At 37.0% G+C, this 20,997-nt stretch overlaps 1 protein-coding gene across 8 annotated transcripts in view; it reads left to right on the forward strand.

Moving 5' to 3' along the window:
• The window catches only part of YAF2 (YY1 associated factor 2), an 80,019-nt gene extending 60,403 nt beyond the window's left edge, over positions 1-19,616 (forward strand). For 4 of the 8 annotated variants that reach the window (XM_070454560.1, XM_070454562.1, XM_070454561.1 and 1 more), the window contains 2 exons: positions 16,874-17,026; positions 17,827-19,616. In XM_070454560.1, the coding sequence (XP_070310661.1) occupies positions 16,874-17,026; positions 17,827-18,064 (391 nt within the window). In that variant the 3' untranslated portion in view covers positions 18,065-19,616. Of the gene's footprint in view, positions 1-7,438; positions 7,494-16,873; positions 17,028-17,826 lie in introns of those variants that run through there. The other 4 variants (XR_011483279.1, XR_011483280.1, XR_011483285.1 and 1 more) reach the window with 2 other exon arrangements.
• Positions 19,617-20,997: the final 1,381 nt, after the last annotated feature.

Here is a 20,997-nt window from a genome sequence, read left to right on the forward strand (position 1 = left end):
ACCTCCAGACAGCCATAGGCCAGTGAAGGTGGATGCCACACTGTGCAAAACACATACACATACTCATTTATGTATCGAAACCTTAATCCCCAGCATGACTGTTTGGAGATAGGGCTTCTAGGAGGTCATGCAAGTTAAATAAGTTGTAAGTGAAGTGAAAGTCGCTCCGTTGTGTCCAACTCTTTGCCATCCCATGGACTATACAGTCCATGGAATTCTCCAGGCCAGAGTACTGGAATGGGTAGCTGCTCCCTTCTCCAGGGGATCTTCCCAATCCAGGGATCAAAGTCAGGTCTCCCACAATGCAGGCAGATTCTTTACCAGCTGAACCAGCAGGGAAGCCCAAGGTCATAAGTATGAGATCCTAACGGGATGGGATTGGTGACCTTTTAAGAAGAGGAAAAAGAAATCTCTTTCCCTGTTTACCATGTGAGGAACAGCACGGAGGCCTCTGCAAGCCAGGAGGGGGAGCACTCACCAGAGGCTGAATCCTGATAGACTTGATGTTGGACTTTCTGTCTCCAAAACTTTGAGAAAATAAATTTATGTTTTTCAGCCACCCAGTCTCCAGTATTTGTTATGGGAGCCCTAGCCAACTAAGACAGCATATTAAAAAGCAGAGACATTACTTTGCCAGCAAAGATCCATGTAGTCAAAGTATGGTTTTTTGAGTAGTCATGTATGGATGTGAGTATTGGACCATAAAGAAAGCTGAGTAATTGATGCTTTTAACCGTGTTGTTGGAGAAGACTCCTGAGAGTCCTTTGGCTGCGAGGAGATCCAACCAATCAATCCTAAAATAAGTCAGTCCTGAATGTTCATTTAAAGGACTGATGGCTGAAGCTGAACCTTCAGTACTTTGGCCACCTGATGTGAAGAACTGACTCATTAGAAAAGACCCTGATGCTGGGAAAGATTGAAGGCAGGAGGAGAAGGGGATGACAGAGGACAAGATGGTTGAATGACATCACCGACTCAATGGACTTGAGTTTGAGCAAGCTCTGGGAGTTGGTGATGGACAGGGAAGCCTGGAGTCCATGGGGTCGCAAAGAGACAGACACAACTAAGTGACTGAACTGAACCAACTGAGACCCCAGGAGCAGAGGCTTCAGAGGGGAGAGTATAGGAGATGGAGTGGAGGAGGAACTCAGTCATGTAGGGCTGCAGTCCAGAGCAAGGATTTTGAATTTTCTTGTCAGTTGCCATGTATTCTTTTTTCCTGGGGAAGGAGTTTGGGTAGGAAGGAGGAATCCATTGAATTGTTTCAGGCATAGGAGTGGTATACTTTGATTTATACCTAGAAGGATCAACTGGCTGCTTTGAGGGAGCATAGTCTTCCTTCCAGGGACATTAGTTATCTTCATAACTGTTGCACACGTGGGAACAGTGTGAAATCATCCAATTCCAGATATAGTTTGAAGGTAGAGTGGAAAGAAATTGCTTGTGAATTAGATGTGGGCGTGAGAGAAAATGGGGCATGAATACTGTGTCTAAGTGTCTGGTCAGAGAAACTGAAAAAATGGAGTGCTATTTACTAAGATAGGAAGACTGTCAAAGAATGGAAGAATGGGAGGAGGGAGCAATTAAAATTATAAGTTATTTTGAGTTGCTGCTAAACATCCAAATGAAGGTTTAAGTAGGTAGTTGGTTTATAAGACTGGAGTTTAGAGGGGACATTGGGGCTGGTGATAGAAATTTTGGAGTATCATTATATAGATCAGTAGTTTTCAACCTTGGATGCCCTTTATAATCAGTGTGGGAATTTTCAGAACATTTCTAAACCTGGTCCCACCCCTGTATATTCTCATTTAATGTGAGAGTGGGGCTCAGGTATTCCTGTTTTAATTTGGCTAGTGGTTAGATTAAACATTTTTAAGACAACTTTTATTGAGGTATAATTGACACCCAATATACTGCACACAAAGTATGCAGTTTGATAAGTTTTGGCAGGTGAATACACCTGTGAAACCATCACCACAATTATGATAGTGAAACATATCCATCATCAGCAGAAGTTTCTTTATATCCTATTTCAGTTCTTCCCTACTATGCCTCCCTCCCATCTTCAGTCACTAGGCAACTGCTGATTTGCTTTCTGTGTAGTTTAGCTTGCATTTTCTGGGATTCTATAAATGAAATCTTAACAGTATATATACTCTTCTGTGTGTCTTCTTTAAGTATAACTGTTTTGAGTGTAACTCCTTTAGCATAATTCCTTTTTGTTACCGAGTAGTATTCCATTGTATGAATTTCTTTTTTTATTCAGCTGTTAATGAACATTTGGGTTGTTTTCAGTTTGGGGCCACCACAAGTAAAGCTACTGTGAACATTTGTGTATAAGTCTGTGTGTGGACATATATTTCCTTCTTAAGATAAATATCTTAGAATGGAATAGCTGGCTTGTATGGATCAGATTTTTTCATATATTTCAGGATGAGGGATTTTGTGTATGCATGGGTATATGTGTGTCCTTGAGGAAAACTTTATGCCCCGAAGTTTTTCAGACACTGTTTTTATTATTAAAATTAATACTCAGTGTATTAATTTCAATTTAAATATCTAATTTTTTTCTTAAATGTTCATTTTGTCAGATCTTATTCACTTTAGAAAATTTAGAAAAATTTAACTTCTTTTTTCCTAGGTGCAGTTATGTTTTAAAAAGCATCACAGGTTAATTCTGTTGTGGAGCCCGGGCTGAGAACCATGAGAACAGATAGTATTTAAAGCCAAGTATTGAATGAGATCACCTAGGATAGTCATTTTTCAAACTTTTGTTTGCAAGCAAATACACATATTCCTGGGGCAAATTATGAGAATTTGTATTTCTGCAAGGCTCCCAGATGCTGATACCCTCAGTTAAGCCGATGGGCCATACTTTGAATAGCACATCCTAGAAGGTTAATGTAGATAGAAGAGATAACCTCAAGGCTAATTCCTGGCCCTTCAAAAGTTTAGAATTTGGAAAGAGGAGTAGAAAATGAGCCGGGGGTGAGGGGGTGGGGATGAGGCGGTATTCTAGAGGCATCTGAAGATAATTATAGTTCTGTCAGGAGGTAAAGTGTAATAAACTCTAAAATATGGCTTGAAGAAACAGAGTGAAATTCGAGCTATAGTTGACTAATGGACATGGTAAAGTGCTCACTGAAATTCTTTACTTGAAAGAAATGCTTTTGGTAGAGTGGTAGGGACAAAAGCCTGATTGATGAGAGCTCATGAGAGAAGGGAGGAAAGTTAGTACAGGCAAATCATTTAATGCTTACTGTGGAAAAGAGAACAAAGAAATGGGGCCAGCGACTGGAAGGGGATGTGGAAGTAGGGATGGACTCTCTTTCTTTTTCAGGTAGGAACTATCATAATGTATTTGCATGCTGACAGGAATAACTTAGTAGAGAAGGAAGTATGGTTGGAGCAGGAGTGGTGTCCTGGGAGAAGAGATCTTCTTGGCAGATAGAGGCGTGACCTTAATAGGATTATGGAGAGGGAAAATTAGACTATCAAATAGCTTCTGTTGTCTTTATGAAGTGAGAATCAAGGTCACTCCATGATAAGTAAAGAGAACACAATAAGTTTTGTTCAGCACTCTAACCTCAGTACTTAGAATGGTGATTTGCATATGTGAGGGCTTAGTTAATATTTGTTAACTGAATGAATGTAAGGAAGAGTGACCTTGGACTGGAGGGGAGGAGGCAAGGAGTCACGTCAGATAGTATAGAAGGTGGCTGTTGGCTTAGGCCAGAGTGGTGCTTATGGGAATGATGAGGAGAACTGTTCCAGTAATATTGGAAAAAAAAGTGAAAGGACTTGATTTTAATTTGACTAAGGAGATGGAAAAGTTGAGAATGACTTGTCTATAGCTCTGGAGCATGTCTTTAGTCTTTCAAGTGAAGTGGACTGTGATGTTCTTTAATTATGTGAGTGATTTTTCGAAGACTTAATTGCTGAACACTAGCATAGTTTTTATTAAGTTGATGTAGTCAGCTTTCTTGTCTGTACTTAACAGAGAGTGTCTCAGTAGCTCCTGAGCAATCAAGTCTCTCCTGCCACCACCTCTCAGGAATTTAGGGGGGAATTTAGGGGAAAATTGTGTCCTGGGCCTCTGAGGAAATGTGTGATGTTGAAAACTAAATGTATATAAACCTTGGAATAAAAATTCTTCAAAATACTCAGCATAGATTCTTAAAATGATGAAGGATACTGTACATTGCATTCTGTAAGCAAACTAAGGCAAGGGACAAGACAAAGTGCATGGAACCTGAGGTGTCAGTCTAGTTGGTTTGGTGTGAGTACTTTGGATCAGCAGACAGAATGGTTTTCCTCACAGCCACACCTCAGGGTCAGCTGGGAGATGCAGGCACGAGCCCTGAACAAGTGGGGCTGTGGAGTCTCCACAGGAGCTTCAGCAGAAGTCAGTCAAGATGGTGGCCAGAAGGACGTGTTCATCACCTCCTGGGGGAGCGCCAAAATCGCAACTGGCTGTTAAACAACCATCAACAGGAGGATGCTGGAACCCCCCCCCCCCCCACCAAAGAAGGTACCCCATGTCCAAAGACGAGGAAAAAGCCACAGCGAGACAGGAGGAGGAGCACAATCACAATAAAATCAAATCACATACCCCCCAGGTGGGTGACCTACAAAGTGGAGCGCAATAGTACCAAAGAAGTTCTCTTGCTTTTGGGAAGATTCTGAGCCCCACATCATGCTTCCCAGCCTGGGGATCTGACAAAGGGACTGGGAATTCCCAGGGAGTCTGACTTTGAAGGCCAATGGGATTTTATTACAGGACTTCCACAGGACTAGGGGGAATAGAGATTCCACTCTTAGGAGGGCACAAACAAAATCCTGTGTGCATTGGGTGTCCAGGGGAAAGCAGCAGTGACTCTACAGGAGACTGAACCAGACCTGCCTGCTAGTGCTGGAGGGTCTCCTGTGGAGGCCTGAGTCACCGGCGGCTCACCATTGGGATGGGGGGACTGGCAGCAGCAGTCCTCGAAGGTGCTCCTTGGCATAAGCCCTCTTGGAGGGCTGACCCCTTCCACAGACCCCCAAGGCTGAGACGCCTCAGGCCAAACAACTAACACGGGGGCTGACAGCCCCACCTCTCAGCAGATGATTGGATTAAAGTTTTACTGAGCATGGCCCTGCCTGCCAGACCAAGACCCAGTTTTCCCACCACTAGTCCCTCCCATCAGGAAACTTACACAAGCCTCTTAACCTCATCCACCAGAGGGCAGACAGAAGAAGCAAGAAGAACCACAATCCCACAGTGGCTAGAACAAAAACCACGTCACAGAAAGTTAATCAGAATGAGAAAGTAGCGGGTTATGTCTCAGATGAAGGGACAAGATAAAACCCAGAAAAGCAACTAAATGAAGTGGAGATAAGCAACTGTCCAGAAAAAGAATTCAGAATAATGATAGTGAAGATGATCCAGGATCTTGGAAAAAGAATGGAGAAGATGCAAGAAATGCTTACCAAAGACCTCGAAGAACTAAAGAACAAACAAACAGATGAACAATACACTAGAAGGAATCAATAACAGAATAACTAAAGCAGAAGAATGAATAAGTGACCTGGAGGACAGAATATAGAAAAAAGAAAGAAAATGAAGACATCCTAAGAGACCTCTGGGACAACATTAAATGTACCAACATTTGCATTTTAGGGGTCCCAGAAGGAGAAGAGAGAGAGAAAGGATCCAAGAAAATATTTGAAGAGATAATAGCTGAAAAGTTCCCTAACGTGGGAAAGGAAATAATCAACCAAGTCCAGGAATTCCACACAGAGAGTCCCAAACAGGATAAACCCAAGGAGGAACACACTGAGACACATCATAATCAAGCTGATGAAAACTAAAGACAGAGATAAAATATGAAAAGCAACAAGGGGAAAAGGACAAATAACATACAAGGGTACAAGCCAGAAGGGAATGGCAAGATTATTTGAAGTGATGAAAGGGAAGAACTTACAACCAAGAATACTCTACTCAGCAGAACTCTCATTGAGATTTGATGGAGAAATCAAAAGCTTTCCAGACAAGCAAAAGTTAAGAGAAATCAGGAGCACCACATCAGCTTTACAGCAAATGCTAAGGGCACTTCTCTGGAAGGAAGCACAAGAGAAGGAACAGACCTACACAAAATAAACCCACAACAGTTAAGATAATCACCTTAAGTGTAAATGGATTAAATACACCAACCAAGAGACATAGACTGGCTGGGGATGAAAACATGTATATGTATGCACTTCCACTTAGCACATCATTCTACTTAACCCCCCAAATTGTATGTAATTATATTGTTAGGTTAGTCATGTTTCCATTATGGTTTGGAGTTGTAGTTATCTTTTATTTTTTTGTCTGGCTATTGAGTGTGAAAACTGATAAATATCTTTTACTGTTGTGATTATGTAACTATTATTTGCTTAATACTATTGTATCATGAGGGCTTCCCTAGTAGCTCAGATGGTAAAGCATTTGACTGCACTGCAGGAGACCTGGGCTTGATCCCTGGGTCGGGAAGATCCCCTGGAGAAGGAAATGGCAACCCACTCCAAAGTCCTTGCCTGGAAAATCCCATGGACAGAAGAGCCTGGCAGGCTGTACGGTCCACGAGGTCACAAAGAGTCAGACATGACTGAGTGACTAACACAACACAATTGTATCATGATGGGTCAACAAAAATTAGAATTCTGTATCACTAAAACTATCATTTAATAGAAAAACCTATTTAAAATTCAGGTGCATATCAGAATTATCTTGAAATTTTTTGAGAAATACAAATGCCCAAGTATTGCTTTTTTTCTTCAAAGCTCCAGATGTGTTTCTAACGAGCACCTATGTTTAAAAACAATTAGACTATATGATGGTCTTTTGCTTTCATCTAGTATGTTTCACTTTTTCTATTTCATATTCAGTGCTTCCTTTTCATTTAGTTTGTTTTCCAATTTCTCCCATCTCTTTTTTCTTGTTGTTCTTTCTCAATCCTTTATCAAGCATAGTAGAAAAACTTTAGTATACATATGTAAATATAATAGTATGCATAATACAAAGAGTATGTCTAATACATATATTTTAGAAAATTTAGGAATTTTTGCCTAGCTAAAAAATTTATGACATTTTGATTCTACTTATTTGACTTAATATGAACAGAATGATAGATTTCTGATTTATATTTACTCAGAACTTTGATATAGTTCCATGTATTTTGGTATCTAATATTACTGCTGAAAGTTTAGAAAGTTTATTATCTTAGTGATTTATGATAAAGACAACTTGAATGAGGCTTGAAACCTCTAATCCAATTCTGAGAATATAAAGAAATACTATATCATAAAAAAACAGGAAATTAAATGTGATACAGTATTGTTAAAGTACAGATTTTGTTCAAATTACAAAAATCTTATGGTAGTGTCCATTATTTATTTTCATACCTTATTCAAGATTCCACATTGTATTTAGTTGCATTGAGCATCTCCAGTGCATGCAGCAGATTCTGGTAAGTTCTTTTAAATTTTTTTTCTGGTACAAATATTTTCTGATTTTCCTTGTTGTATCTTCTTAGATATACCCATCATTTAAAAGTGCACATTTAATTTTCACATATATGGGACTTTTAAGTTATCCTGGACATTAAATTGCTCATTTTGATATTGATTGCTCATTTAAATGCTTTCTTCTCTGCAGTCACCCTATGTTTTTTCAGTCTCCTAACTTGATTGAGGCTTTCAGTGGCTAAATCAAAGATCTCTTGGTAAATGTCACATTGCACTTGAAAATATGTTGGTTATTTTCAAGTATCTTTTGATACTGATTTTTAACAAAATTCTGTAGTGAGAAGAGAACAGTCTATATGATTTCAGCGCCTTGTTGTTGTTGTTCAGTCACCTAGTTGTGTCGACTTTGCAGAACACCAGGCTTCCCTGTCCCTCACCATCTCCTGGAGTTTGCCCAAGTTCACGTCCATTACATCGGTGATGCCATCCCGCCATCTCATCCTTTGTCACCCTCTTTTCCTTCTGCCTTCAATCTTTCACAGCATCATGGTCTTTTCCAAGGAGTTGGCTGTTCTCATCAGGTGGCCAAAGTGTTGGAGCTTCAGCTTCAGCCTCAGTCCTTTCAGTGATTATTCAGGGTTGATTTCCTTTAAGATTGACTGGTTTGATCTCCTTGTTGTCCAAGGAGCACCACAGTTGGAAAGCATCAATTCTTTGGCGCTCTACCTTCATTATGGTCCACCTCTCACAACCGTACTTCACTACTGGAAAGACTATAGCCTTGACTGTACAGACCTTTGTCGTCAAAGTGATGTCTTTGCTTTTTTAATAGACTGTCTAGGTTTGTAATAGCTTTCCTGTCAAGAAGCAGTTGTCTACTAATTTCATGGCTGCAGTCACCATCCACAGTTATAGAGCCCAAGAAGAGGAAATCAGTCACTGCTTCTACCTTTTCTCCTTCTATTTGCCTGAAGTGATGGGGCTGAATACCATGATCTTAGTTTTTTTAATATTGAGTTTTAAGCTGGCCTTTTCACGCTCCTCCTTCACATCAAGAGACTCTTAAGTTCCTCTTTACTTTCTGCCATTAGAGTGATACCATCCACATATCTGAGGTTGTTGGTATTTCTCCTGGCAGTCTTGATTCCAGCTTATAATTCATCCAGCCTGGCATTTCTCATGATGCACTCAGTGTATAAATTAAATAAACAGGGTGACAATAAACAGCCTTGTCATACTAGTTTGTCAGTCCTGAACCAGTCAGTTGTTCGCTACAGGATTCTTACTGTTGTTTCTTGACCAGTATACAGGTTTCTCAGCAGACGGGTAAGGTGGTCTGGTATTCCCATCTCTTTGGAGTCTTCTACAGTTTGTTATGTCCACACAGTCAAAGGCTTTAGCATTGTCAGTGAAACAGGTAGATTTTTTTCTGGGATTCCCTTGTTTTTTCTGTGATCCAGCAACTATTGGCAATATGATCTCTGATTTCTCTGCCTTTTCTAAACCCAGCTTGAACATCTGGAAGTCCTCTGTTCACGTAATGCTGAAGCCTAGCATGCAGTTTGAGCATAACCTTACTAGCCTGGGAGATGATTGCAGTTGTCTGGTGGTTTGAACATTCTTTAGTACTGCCCTTCTTGGGAATTGGGATGAGGATTGAACTTTGGCAGTCCTGTGGCCATTACTGGACCATGAAATTTTTGCACTTTGTTTTTATGTCCATGGATGCGTTCTAGTGTCTCCTAGTTGATAGTCTATGGGAACTTAAAGTTTTTATTCTACTGTTGTGTGAAAATTGTATAAATCTTAATTATGTTAAATTGATTCATGGTGCTCTTCACGTATACTATACCTTTCTACTTTTCTATATATTCATCCTATTTTTGAGAGTTTAATATTGAAACTCCAACTAAAAATCTTAATTTACTTAAAATGAATTGTAATATATAGTGGAAATATATGTAACTTTGTTCTGTATTTTCTAGTCTCCTGTGTTATCATACTTACAATTTAAAAAAATAAAGAAAAATATATAAAAAGATGTTAGTTTGCTTTCAGTTTTATATATTGTGATTCTTTGTAAAGATTTTATTTGCATGATCTACTGTAGAAACAGTAACAGAAAACATTTGTATATCTCTAGGGTAGGTAGCATTTGAGTTTTGCTGAGAAGTTAGATAGTGCTGGTATTAGCAGAGTAGATTATTTCATTGTTTGGAGGTGGGGAAAGCCACATAGAAAGGACTCTTTAATCCTTTGATTTAGTAGTCACTATTTATGCAGAGCAGTCATACTTTAAACCTTTCATTCCGTTTTCATGAAAAAGGAAGTAAATGGCTCAGAAGCAAAATGGTATCAGCAAATTTTTCAAGAAAGTGAATTCTTGGAAGTTGGCACGTAGTTAAATCAGTGTTTACAAAATTAATTTATAGTTGTATTTATGCATCATGTTTTAACAGGTTTTTATGATTGCTACTGTTAAGAGATATTTATTGAGCATCTAGTACTTGTAAATTCTACTGTATATGTATTTGTTGGGGATAGAAAAATAGGCAATATGTGATCTTTTCCCACGTAGGAATTAGAGTCACCTTGGGGAGGAGATAGAACACAGCCATGAAAGGATCAGCAGCCTTGCAGAAGCGCGTAGAAGACCACAGAACCACTGCAGGCTTCCACAGACATGTGACGTGCCTTTCTTTTAAAAACTTCCAGTAACCTGTTCTGTAAATGTCTTCTCTGCACTGAATAGGGCTTCCCCGGCGGCTAGTGGTGCAAAATTCGCCTGCAGTGCAGGAGACACACAGGAGATACGGGTTCAATCCCTGGGTCAGGAAGGTTCCCCTGGAGAAGAAAAAGGCAACCCACTCCAGTATTCTTTCCTGGGAAATCCCATGGACAGAGGAGCCTGGCAGGCTACAGTCCATGGAGCTGCATAGAGTCTGACATGACTGATCAACTGAGAAGCAGGATCAGTGTGCACCAAATACTCACGTGCACAGAAGGAAGATGATAAAGCTTACTAATTTATTTTGCTTATTAGTTCACCTTTTTTTTTTTAATGATTTCTAGAGTAGCAAATCCTTCATTTGTATTTCTCCAACATAGTGAAAAGACTCACATGGCCCTAGCAACATTTTTTAGTCATCATTTTCCCTCTTCTAGCTCTGCCTTCTCATAATAGTTTTGCTCCCAAGCTACACTCATCAAAACCTCTGTAGCCTCAAAAACTGATCTGTCAAAAATAAGATCTGCCCGAGAAAGCCTGGGAAAGGAAGATACATTGAGCAGGCCAGGCCACAGAATGGACTTCCCTGGGCCCTGGGAGGAGAAATCCAGGGGATTTCAACAGTACCTACCTACATCATGCTTGTTATGCTGCATGGTGCTTGGGCTCTCTGACTCCAGGTCTTCACCTGACAATAATCCTGGATGAGTTTTTCTGCAGATTTAAGAATTGTTACATGAACAGTCTTTTAAGAACAGAAAGGGATATGGTTTCTCACACAAGTAGTCATTTATCCCAAAGGACTCTGTCATGAAATATTTCACAATAGTGAACCTGAATCATCTTGTTTTGCAGTAGAACATGTGATAGTATTCTTTTTTCATCTTTGACATTTGGCACTGAAATTTATTTGATAATGATTGGTAAGTGGACAGCTGCTGAAGGGTCAGAACGTATACCTAGTCTAGAAGTGACAATGTTTGATGTTTTGGGAGCAAAGAAAATGGTTGGCCTCTTCAAAAAATTGTGAGCTGTCAGGCTTTCAGATTAAAAGTGTTTCGATGATGCAATGCAAGAAGTGGAAGCAAAGAGAAGCCAGAGTCTATTAGAGATGTATTTGAGATCAGGAGTCACTATTTAAAAGGTAAATATGTTCCTAGGATTAGGCCTAACAAGTTGATGAGGAATTAGTTACATTAGTCTATATCAGGTCTGTATACCTTCAAATAGAATAAAAATTTGGGTTTACTACTTTTTAAAAGTCTTATAAAGTTTTTAATATTAATTATTCCTTTGTTTTTTACTTCTGTAAATTATTCATAAAATGATTTTAAAGAGGAGGGTGGCAGTCCATGGTGATGGCTGTTTTTCTTCGTGTACTGACCGTTCAAACATGAACTAAAGTTCCTTCCATCTTGTGGAAAGTTCCTTCCATCCATTTACTACAAGTAAATCCTCTGTCTGATTTTTGAAATCACAGCACATCCTTTTTTCCTTCTTGGCGCTTTTGACAAAGTTTACTTTTATTTAGTTAGTTATCCTTTGTGTGGCTTCTCTCCCATACATTAAGCAAACACTTTGAGGGTGAGAACTGTGTCTGTCTTGTTCACAGTGAATCTCCAGCACCGTGTCTAGTGTCTGACATGTGTGTATGTGCAATATATTTGTCAAACAGTGGGGCTTGTTTATAAAATCTTCCTTGGTTGTATTTTTGGACTTTTGTTAGCAGTGTATCAACAGACTTGCAACAGGTTTAGATTTTTGTTTAGTCTTTTAACTCACTTAAATTTATTATATTGCTTCAATTTACAATATATATAAGTGTTTTGCAACAGATTGTCTTTCTCAGCTGAGTAATGTTGCCTCCTTTAGAAAAGAATGAATAATTGCTTTATATCTTATTTATTTGTTGCCTATCCAGCTCGACAAAGCTAATTTGTGATGAGATTAATCAAGCTTAAAATGTTTATTTCATAATAGTCAGCACATAGAATTTTTGTTGCAGGGTGGTTGGGGTGGAGGGCAGACACATAGTTAGACACAGTATATATCAAGTCACCAATAACCAGTCTCCTACCCACATGAAAAGTCAAGCAGCTCCTAAATGTACTTTGTTCTGATGAATAGGAGATATCCATAAATGTTTGTTGAAATGTTCCCTCCTCTTTTTTTATGTTACAGGAAATCAATTTTTAGGTTACAAGAAAGCAAAAGAGACCTGTTAAACTTGACACTGTCTCTTTGACCTTTTTATGATGGATACATAGGGACACATGGAGATCCCCAAATTTTGGAATGCCAAATGTTACAAGTTACATCAAATCGTGACATATGTGAATAATAGAGTACAGTTGAGATATGTCTGGATAGCACTTATTTTTCTAACTGGGTGACCTTTTTGTCCTGGTCACAGAACCTTCAGGGTTGTAGGTGTATTGTCAAAAATCATGAATGATAAATTGCTGAACATAAAAAAAGCATACTATAAATACCCTCCCCCTTATATCCTATCTCCTACCTCTAAAATCCCCTGCTCTCCTCTAGATTTTTCTCACTTAGTAGAAAAGGGATCACCGTTAAACCTAAGACCCCTAGAGATAGGAGAGCTTTCTTTTGAATAGAGCATGGTGAAGGTGAGTCAGTTTATGATAAGCTGAAAAGATTGTCAGAAGCTGTGTTCCTCCTGCCTTCATTGAAGGATCTTTGAAACTCATTCAGCCATTAGAGATCAGCAGAAAGCTTGTTCAATAGTTAAGCTACATGTATACACATGTTTTGTGCTTCTTTTAGTTGTACCAGATCAAATAATCCTACAAAAGAGGAGCAAAGATGTAATTTTTAAGTGAAAATCAACCATCTAATTAAAATAAGAATAAAAGAATGAATTAATAAACATTTAGGAAAATTTAGGATTAAAAGAGAAAGAGATGTAACTACTGAAAAACAAAAATAATATTTTTTGAGGCAGAAGAGAGCAACTATAGAAAATTTGTTGGTGCTTAAAAACTAACAAAAAATTAACAACAGACAGTGCCAAATACAGAAGTTATTGGTTGCTTATGCGATCACTAGTCTCATATTTCCACTTGCTCCAGGGACACCTTTTCTTAAATTTTATAAAATCCACAAACCCAACATGACCAGCACCATCATTTCTAGTTTGATGTGATGGTCTTCTAACTTGTCTCCCGATTCCAGTCTTTCACCTGACCAGGCCAGCTAGTCTTTCTTTCTGTGTTGTTTTTACCTTGTAGAAGAATATACATTTATTACTTTTGTTCTTACCTCTGAGAATATGACACTTAGAAGAAATCTGTATTCATAACTAGTTTTAAAATATTGATATATTTAACTCAACCTCATGGTTTTATGGAGAAAATCATGCTCTATTGACTGATATGCTTTCATTTTCAGATTTATGGGCCATATAAAAAGGGGGAATGGTTCTAGAAAGATTCTGGAGAGAGAACTTGTTAACTATGAAAAAGACTTGATAGCAGTTTTATTGTAAGTTTCATGAAGTTGGGAATTAGTTTTCTTTCTTACGTAAAAGTGGGAGTGATTGAGGAACTGTGTCTCATAAGCAACATGTACCAACTTGGAGACAGATACTGATGGGGAAGGGGAGGGATTGATAGCGTTGTAAAGATATTCAGTACCTAACCACAACACAGCAGTTACATTCCTAAAACGTTCGTGATCAAAGAATCCATGATTGAGACAGTTACATCTTAAGGGAAATACTGTGTTGAGATTAATAATGAATCCAGAAAAACCTAGAAAAATGTTGTTTTGCTTAAAAACAGCACTAAATAAGGAGAATATACATGATTATATATCTGAAGTTAGTGAGAATGGCCTGTAAATAACTCATGTCAATTTATTGATTGGTGGAAACATCAGGGTTTCTACTCTAGAATGTGATTTTTTTTAGTTTTGCAATTTATTGTAATTCAGTTTAAAATTTTTATAAATTTATTTTGTATTCAATTTTAGGTTTAAGGGAGTAAGAGTACAAACTGATAAAGGAAGTTGTCAAACTCCCATTGGTTATGGCAGGAAGAGATTCAGAGACCCATAATGCCTTGCGAGACAAAGGATGACTACACCTCAGTTGCATTAGCTTGGAGTGACTCGCAGTTTTAGGTGACTCACTGGTTCACCAGGCAGTAGTCTAACCAAATCTTTCCACAACCTGCCACACCTTTGAACTTTCTTTCTCTTTACATACCCTAGAATAATTAAAAGAGGCATTAATTCCTGCTGCTCTTGCCTTTGACTGCTTGCTGGCTTCTGTGTAGTGAGTGGTTGATCCTCTGAGTAAGCATGAGACAGTGTTCCTTTCCTTTAAATACATCTTTGTGGGTGAAGGGTGGGAGGGAGGTTCCGGGGGCGGGGACGTACGCGTACTTACCGGCTGATTCACATCGCAACATGGTAAAACAGTTGTCTTCCAATTAAAATGTTTTAATAAATGCAAAACCTTTCCTCGTTAAACCTGATTTTATCATTCATTCATTTTTCAACAAATATTAGGTATCTAGTATTTTCCAGTACTATGCTAGGTACTAGTTATCCAGTGGTGTATAAAACTGATACCACCTCTTTCTTCGTGGAGTTTATACTCTAGATGAGGAAAGAGACGGTAAAATTAAAATTGCAACTCCTTCCTTAAAACTCCCTGTGTTCCTTACTTTTTTTTTTTCTTCCATAGCATTTATCCACATCTATGACTTTATCTCTTGTTTAATTTCGTCCACAGAATACTGGTTACATGAGAATAAGCAAGAGTTTCTGTAGGTTTTGCTAAGGGACTGTATTGGTTGAGAAGTGAGAAAGGCACATTTAATTAGTCACCATGTCACCTTGATTCTGCTTCTTCATTCTGTCTTTAAATAACCCCACGTCTGCTTCATTTTAGTTCAAGCCCTTTTTATTTTTGCCTGATCTATTAAAGTAGCTTTCCCTGCCTCTGTAGTACCTTTCTCTTCCAGATCGCTGCCAGTAATTTTTGTAAAATTCAAGTCTGAATTTCTTCAGTGATCTCCCATCTTTAAAGAGTAAATCAGACTCCTTAGCTTTGCATTATCAGGTTCCTTCATATCTTTCTTTCATTTCTCTGCCACTCCCTGATCTCCATCTTAAACTCATTGCTGCAGTAATGTTAATATATTATACTCCTTCAAGCTTCTTTGCAAAATGTGGTGGCTAGACCGGAGGCTTCTGCTTAACTGGGAAGCTATTAAAAATGCAGATTTTAGACTCCATCTGAGACCTACTGAATCAGAACTCTGGGAGCAGAGCTAAGCAAGCTAAATAAGACTTTCTAGTAATCCTGATGTACCTTAAATTTGAGAACCACTGCTTTAGTCTTTTTTCTTTTAAAGTTTATTTCCTGAACAAGCTCAGCCAATAATATTTTCATCTATGTAACTCTTAATATGCATCATTAACTCTGGTATCTGGGTCAGCCCTATTTTTATATTGTATTCTGGACATCTTTCCTGGATATCCTATCTGTACTTCAGACTCTGTAGGTTCTAAACAAAATTCAATATCCATCTATTAAGATGTTTTAGATACTGCATTTCCTGTTTCTTCCTTCAAAGGATTCCTCCTTGCAGCTTTTAAAGCTAGATTGTGCAGTATTTTCTCTTTGGTTTCTATTTTGTCTTGTTTTAGAAGAACAGAGGAAAAAAATTTTTTTTAAACAGCTCTACTGACCAAAATAGGGTCAGGATTTTCCAGGCAATAGATTACTGTTGTTTGTAGACCATCTGTTATGATTTATTTTTGTCTTATTTTTCCCTGTTTTTTCCCTCCCATCTTTTTTCCCCTCTTTAGTAGTCTTTCTCATTTTAAGAGACTATTAACTTTGAATCTTGACCTCGGCCACCCACACTGTACCATAAAGTTGGAGGGATCCTTGACCCTGGGCTAATAGAGTGACAACTGGTACCAAAGGCTGTAGACAGGAAACATTTCATCTCTCTCGGTACAGTTTTACAGTAGGTTCTCAATACATTTTTTCTTCTTCTTTTTTTTTTAATAAGTAAGCTAGGCAAGTCTCAAAAGACTGGGAAGATCTTCAGGGTCAAAAAAGCACAGTGAAATTGTGGCTAGGTAGGTAAGGAACCTTAAAGACTTTAACAATAAGGAGAAAATTTACTGAATGAATAAACGAATGATTTTTAAAGAAAAGAATAGCCACTCTCACAGATGGTGAGATATTTCCTCTGAGAGAGGAGGGATACATTTAGATTTTATTTCAGTGTAAACTTTCAAGTTTAATTTAAAAATCTCATGTTTGTTTATATGTTTGCTTCCCTATGAGCACAGTTTGATATACATTTTTATAATTTTCATGTTGATTTATGTGACAGTTACATTTTAATAGTTTGACTATATATCTTGGGCAATAACTTTGAACTGTTATTATAATTTTTGTTGACTAGGAAAGATAATAATGTATATGTGTGTGTGTATACATACATTTATCTGTTAAATTGCACATCTGAATTACCTTACATATGAGAAATTTTTTAATGTGAATATCACAGTATGTATCTATTCTCATAATTTGAGGTATTCTCATGAAAAATCATGTTGTTAAATTATAGTAATAAAAAACCTTTGTTTTTAACATGCACACAGGAAGCCTCGACCTGTCTCCCAGTTGGTTGCACAGCAGGTTACTCAGCAGTTTGTACCCCCTACACAGTCAAAGAAAGAGAAAAAAGACAAAGTAGAAAAGGAAAAAAGTGAAAAGGAAACAACTAGCAAAAAGAACAGTCATAAGAAAACCAGGTAAATTTGAAGAGTGTTTTAATGGCACTTTCGAAATAATAAAATTAACCATTTAACATTGTCTTTTAACACTGATGTAGAAAGTAGAATATGAAATATATAATATAGAAATGAAAGATTTCATCTGTTTTACTATGTCATGAAAGTATTTTTTCAAGTTGAAGCTATATTAGAAATTAAATACGGAGGCCACAAATACAGGCTTAAGTGTGAGGACACTTTCTGCTTTTTGTTTTTGTTTTACTAGATTAAAAGCCATCTGTGTTTAAACTATTTCTTTTTCACTCATAAAGCCAGGAGTGATATTCACAGTACTGAACAGATATTTGCATGAATTTTAACCAGTCAGAATGGCCATGGGTCCTGGCAGGGCAGACAGTCACGATGCCCTTATCCTGAGTGCACATCAGTGGAGTGGCAGCCCTCCACCTGACTCAGCCTTGGCTGCTGTCAGCTTCCTCTGTGATGCGGCTGTGACTGCTGTTCGAAAATCTTTACTGTAGTGAAATTGATAAGCCGTCTGCAAAATTATGATCAGGTTATAAAAGCACAATTAGGAGACCATTACTCCCAGTGTTTTTTGTCATGTTGAGGAAGATTCATGAATGATTGGCTTGATTAATGTTAATGATTTCAAGCATTTAATTATATTTTTGTGTTTAGTTACACATGAAAATAGAGCTTTAAAGATAGATGTACTTATTTTGTCATTTTTACTTTAACTTAATATGCATGCCATGCTCAGACACTTGGTAGATAAAAAAGCTAGTTAAAAATTTTTTATCATCTTTTGTGTTTAGGCCAAGATTGAAAAATGTGGATCGGAGTAGTGCTCAACATTTGGAAGTTACCGTTGGAGATCTGACAGTCATTATTACAGACTTTAAGGAGAAAACGAAGTCACCGCCTGCATCTAGTGCTGCCTCTGCCGATCAACACAGTCAGAGTGGCTCCAGCTCTGATAACACAGAGAGGGGAGTGTCCAGGTCATCTTCACCCAGAGGAGAGGCCTCGTCACTGAATGGAGAGTCTCATTAAAGTTTATTTTCTCCAGTTTCCCTCACTTCTGTCATACCATGCAAATACACGGATTATGCCAAGAAGTACCACATTTTCATGACAAACATATTCACACACAATCCATGATTTGTGTTTTAATTAAAATAGAAATTTGTTAGAATTCGTTAGATTTTAATTGCAATCTGTGCCTACCAAACATTTCCAGACTTAATGTTTTGGTCTCCACAGTTAAAGATGCCATGAAAATGTGGTTGAGTTATTCATTATGCAGTGTTATTGGTAAGTCTATTTTCACTTTTAGTTTAGTGAATTCTAACACATAATTCTTGAATTCTCTACTATTGGCATGTAAGAATTTAAATTTTTATAACATAGTGCAAGTTGCCTAAATATGTATTATTTGAGAATTGTGAAACAAATAGTTATATGTATACAAGTCAAAGATCAACTTAACCAACTATTGCTGCAACAGAATTTTCTTAATGGTTATCCTCTTAAGTACACCTGCTGGTACTTGGTGTGGTTAAATAGGAAGATTGTTATTAAATAAAGAATTTGTATGAACCATTGCCAATGTTTTTGACACATTTTACTAAATTATTGTTTCTGAATTATGTTTTAGGTTTTATCTGTTTTGGGGGGGTTTGCTTATCTTTCAAAACATTCATTTATTGTAATGTTTACTAGCAGACTAGTAAACAATAAAACATTGATTACGTAGCTTTATAATTCAGGTTTAGTGCTATTGTCATTGAACACTGGTATTTTCTGTATTGTATAGAACATTAAAATTCAAGTAATTATAAGCATTTGACGAAAACAGAAGAGAAAAGAAAGCTGTAATTTTAAGAGCTGAATTTTGGAAAAGCTTTAACTTAATAATAGTTTTATCACTGTTTCCTTGCCCCAGACTTATCCAGGGTCATAGGAGTATGAATCTAATTAATACACAAATGGGAACTGTTGCACAGAACTAGGAAATAACTAATATTTAATCAGCTTAATTGGCCTCTTTATTAAATATAACAATTCTTATAAAAATTATAGTACCCTATTTTCAGAGACACTTGCCAGTTTATGCATTTATCAATATCCTAAAATTAAAAAAATATTTACAGCCCCACTTACTATTATGTAAATTTACCAATAAAATATTTTTATGACTACAGATTTTGCATTTTTGTTTACAACTAGTAAAAGTGTTTTATGTTGTCTTTAAAAATCCAACTTAGAAACCACACAGTACTTAAATTCTAGGGTCTCCCGCTTTCTCTTAGCCATTTGTTTAATACATATTTACCTGTAGGAGACTTTTGAACTATAAATGAACTTTAAATCATAATGTGGATACAAAATATCACATAAAAACATCATGATAACATTTGAAGAAAGGAAAGTGTAGACTCTGACAGTTGTGATATTTGGTGGTTTCATGTGGTAATGTAATTTTTTGTTTAATTGCAGTACTTTTTACAGGCACTATGGTACTGTCTTTTTGTAAGATGCAAGTTGTGAAATACAGTTAATTGCATACAGTAAAAGTCTGTGATTAAAACATTTATATACCTCATTCTTTAGTGTTGTTAAGTGAAAGAATTTTGTTTTTAAGATACTTCCAGTGGAACCCCAAATAACTGGTATGTTCTTTTAAAACATGAAATTTTTAAATTTTATTCTTTTTCACATGTTTCAAATGTTTTATATATATGCATATATATTCATTTTTTAGATGTAGTAAAAATTGCAAGTATTAACTGTAATAGGGAAAATATTATAATATTTAAACTAGAACTACTCTTTGGGGATACTGGGTCTTCTGATGATGATTAAATACTTTCTAGATGTATTTTAAATGGACTGCAAGAGAGAATAATCAGACAGCAGACGGGATTTTACCTGAACAGAGCACAGTCATCTTTGTAAATAGTAAGGAGACACTGCAGCATGGAAATGAAGATGCTAACTGGAGTCTGGCATTTTAATCTCTTGGAGAACCTAAGTTAGCTTGAGTGAGTTACTCCAGGTCATTTCCCCTCTGGTATACAGGGATAATGATAATCATGTCTAGCTCATAGTGTTGTTGGGTTAAATGTCAATCCGTATACAGTTCTTAATAATTACCTGATACATACCCAATGCTCAGTAAAGGTGAGCCTTTACTATCTTTATAGGTAAAATCCCATTTACAGAAACGTAATGCTTTTTGGGTTTTTTTTTTGGTAACAAAAATTATTTCCATGCCTTCTTGCATGACTGAAAGGAATTGTGTTCTCCAGGTTAAACTGAATTTTTACACCAGATGTTTGCTTTGATCCCAGACGAGCTATCTTTCTATAATTAAAGAATTTGATGATACGCATTATGAGACAAGAGAAATGAGTTGAGTTGGCTACTTTGACATTTTGTTTTCCTTTCGTTAATTATAGTTATGTTTATCTGCCTTTGTTTCACCCTACCTCAAATACACTTCGAAACCAGGAGACAGACCCCAGTTCTATAAATACTTATCTCTAATGTTCAAGTATGCAAAAAGATTCAGAGCCTGGGCTTAAGGTATATATTTAGCTCTGTTTCATCAGCTTACCTTGTGGTTTTAATAGTGGATTCTTTTAGCCAAATTCTACACAAAAAGAGCATTTGGATGTTTTTCAGAGTTTATTAGCTTATTTTGATATAAGTAAGAGTGAAGATATAATTTGAGGCATACAAGAATACATATTCTTAAAACCTTTTATATTACACAGAAATAGTTGACTTAATAACTTAAAGGTTTTATTTTTATTAAATGCTTTCCTAAAATTATAGTGATTATAGACAAAGTGAAAACATTTAAAAAGAAAAGACCTCAGCTTTTCTAAGTTGACATATTACCTTTTTTTTAGACAAAAGTCCTCATCGCCTGACAACATTGTAGTTTATTCATAGTATATGCATTTATGCTGAGTGGTCCA

This window comes from Odocoileus virginianus, chromosome 24, assembly GCF_023699985.2.
Source record: "Odocoileus virginianus isolate 20LAN1187 ecotype Illinois chromosome 24, Ovbor_1.2, whole genome shotgun sequence".
Classification (NCBI taxonomy): Eukaryota; Metazoa; Chordata; class Mammalia; order Artiodactyla; family Cervidae; genus Odocoileus; species Odocoileus virginianus.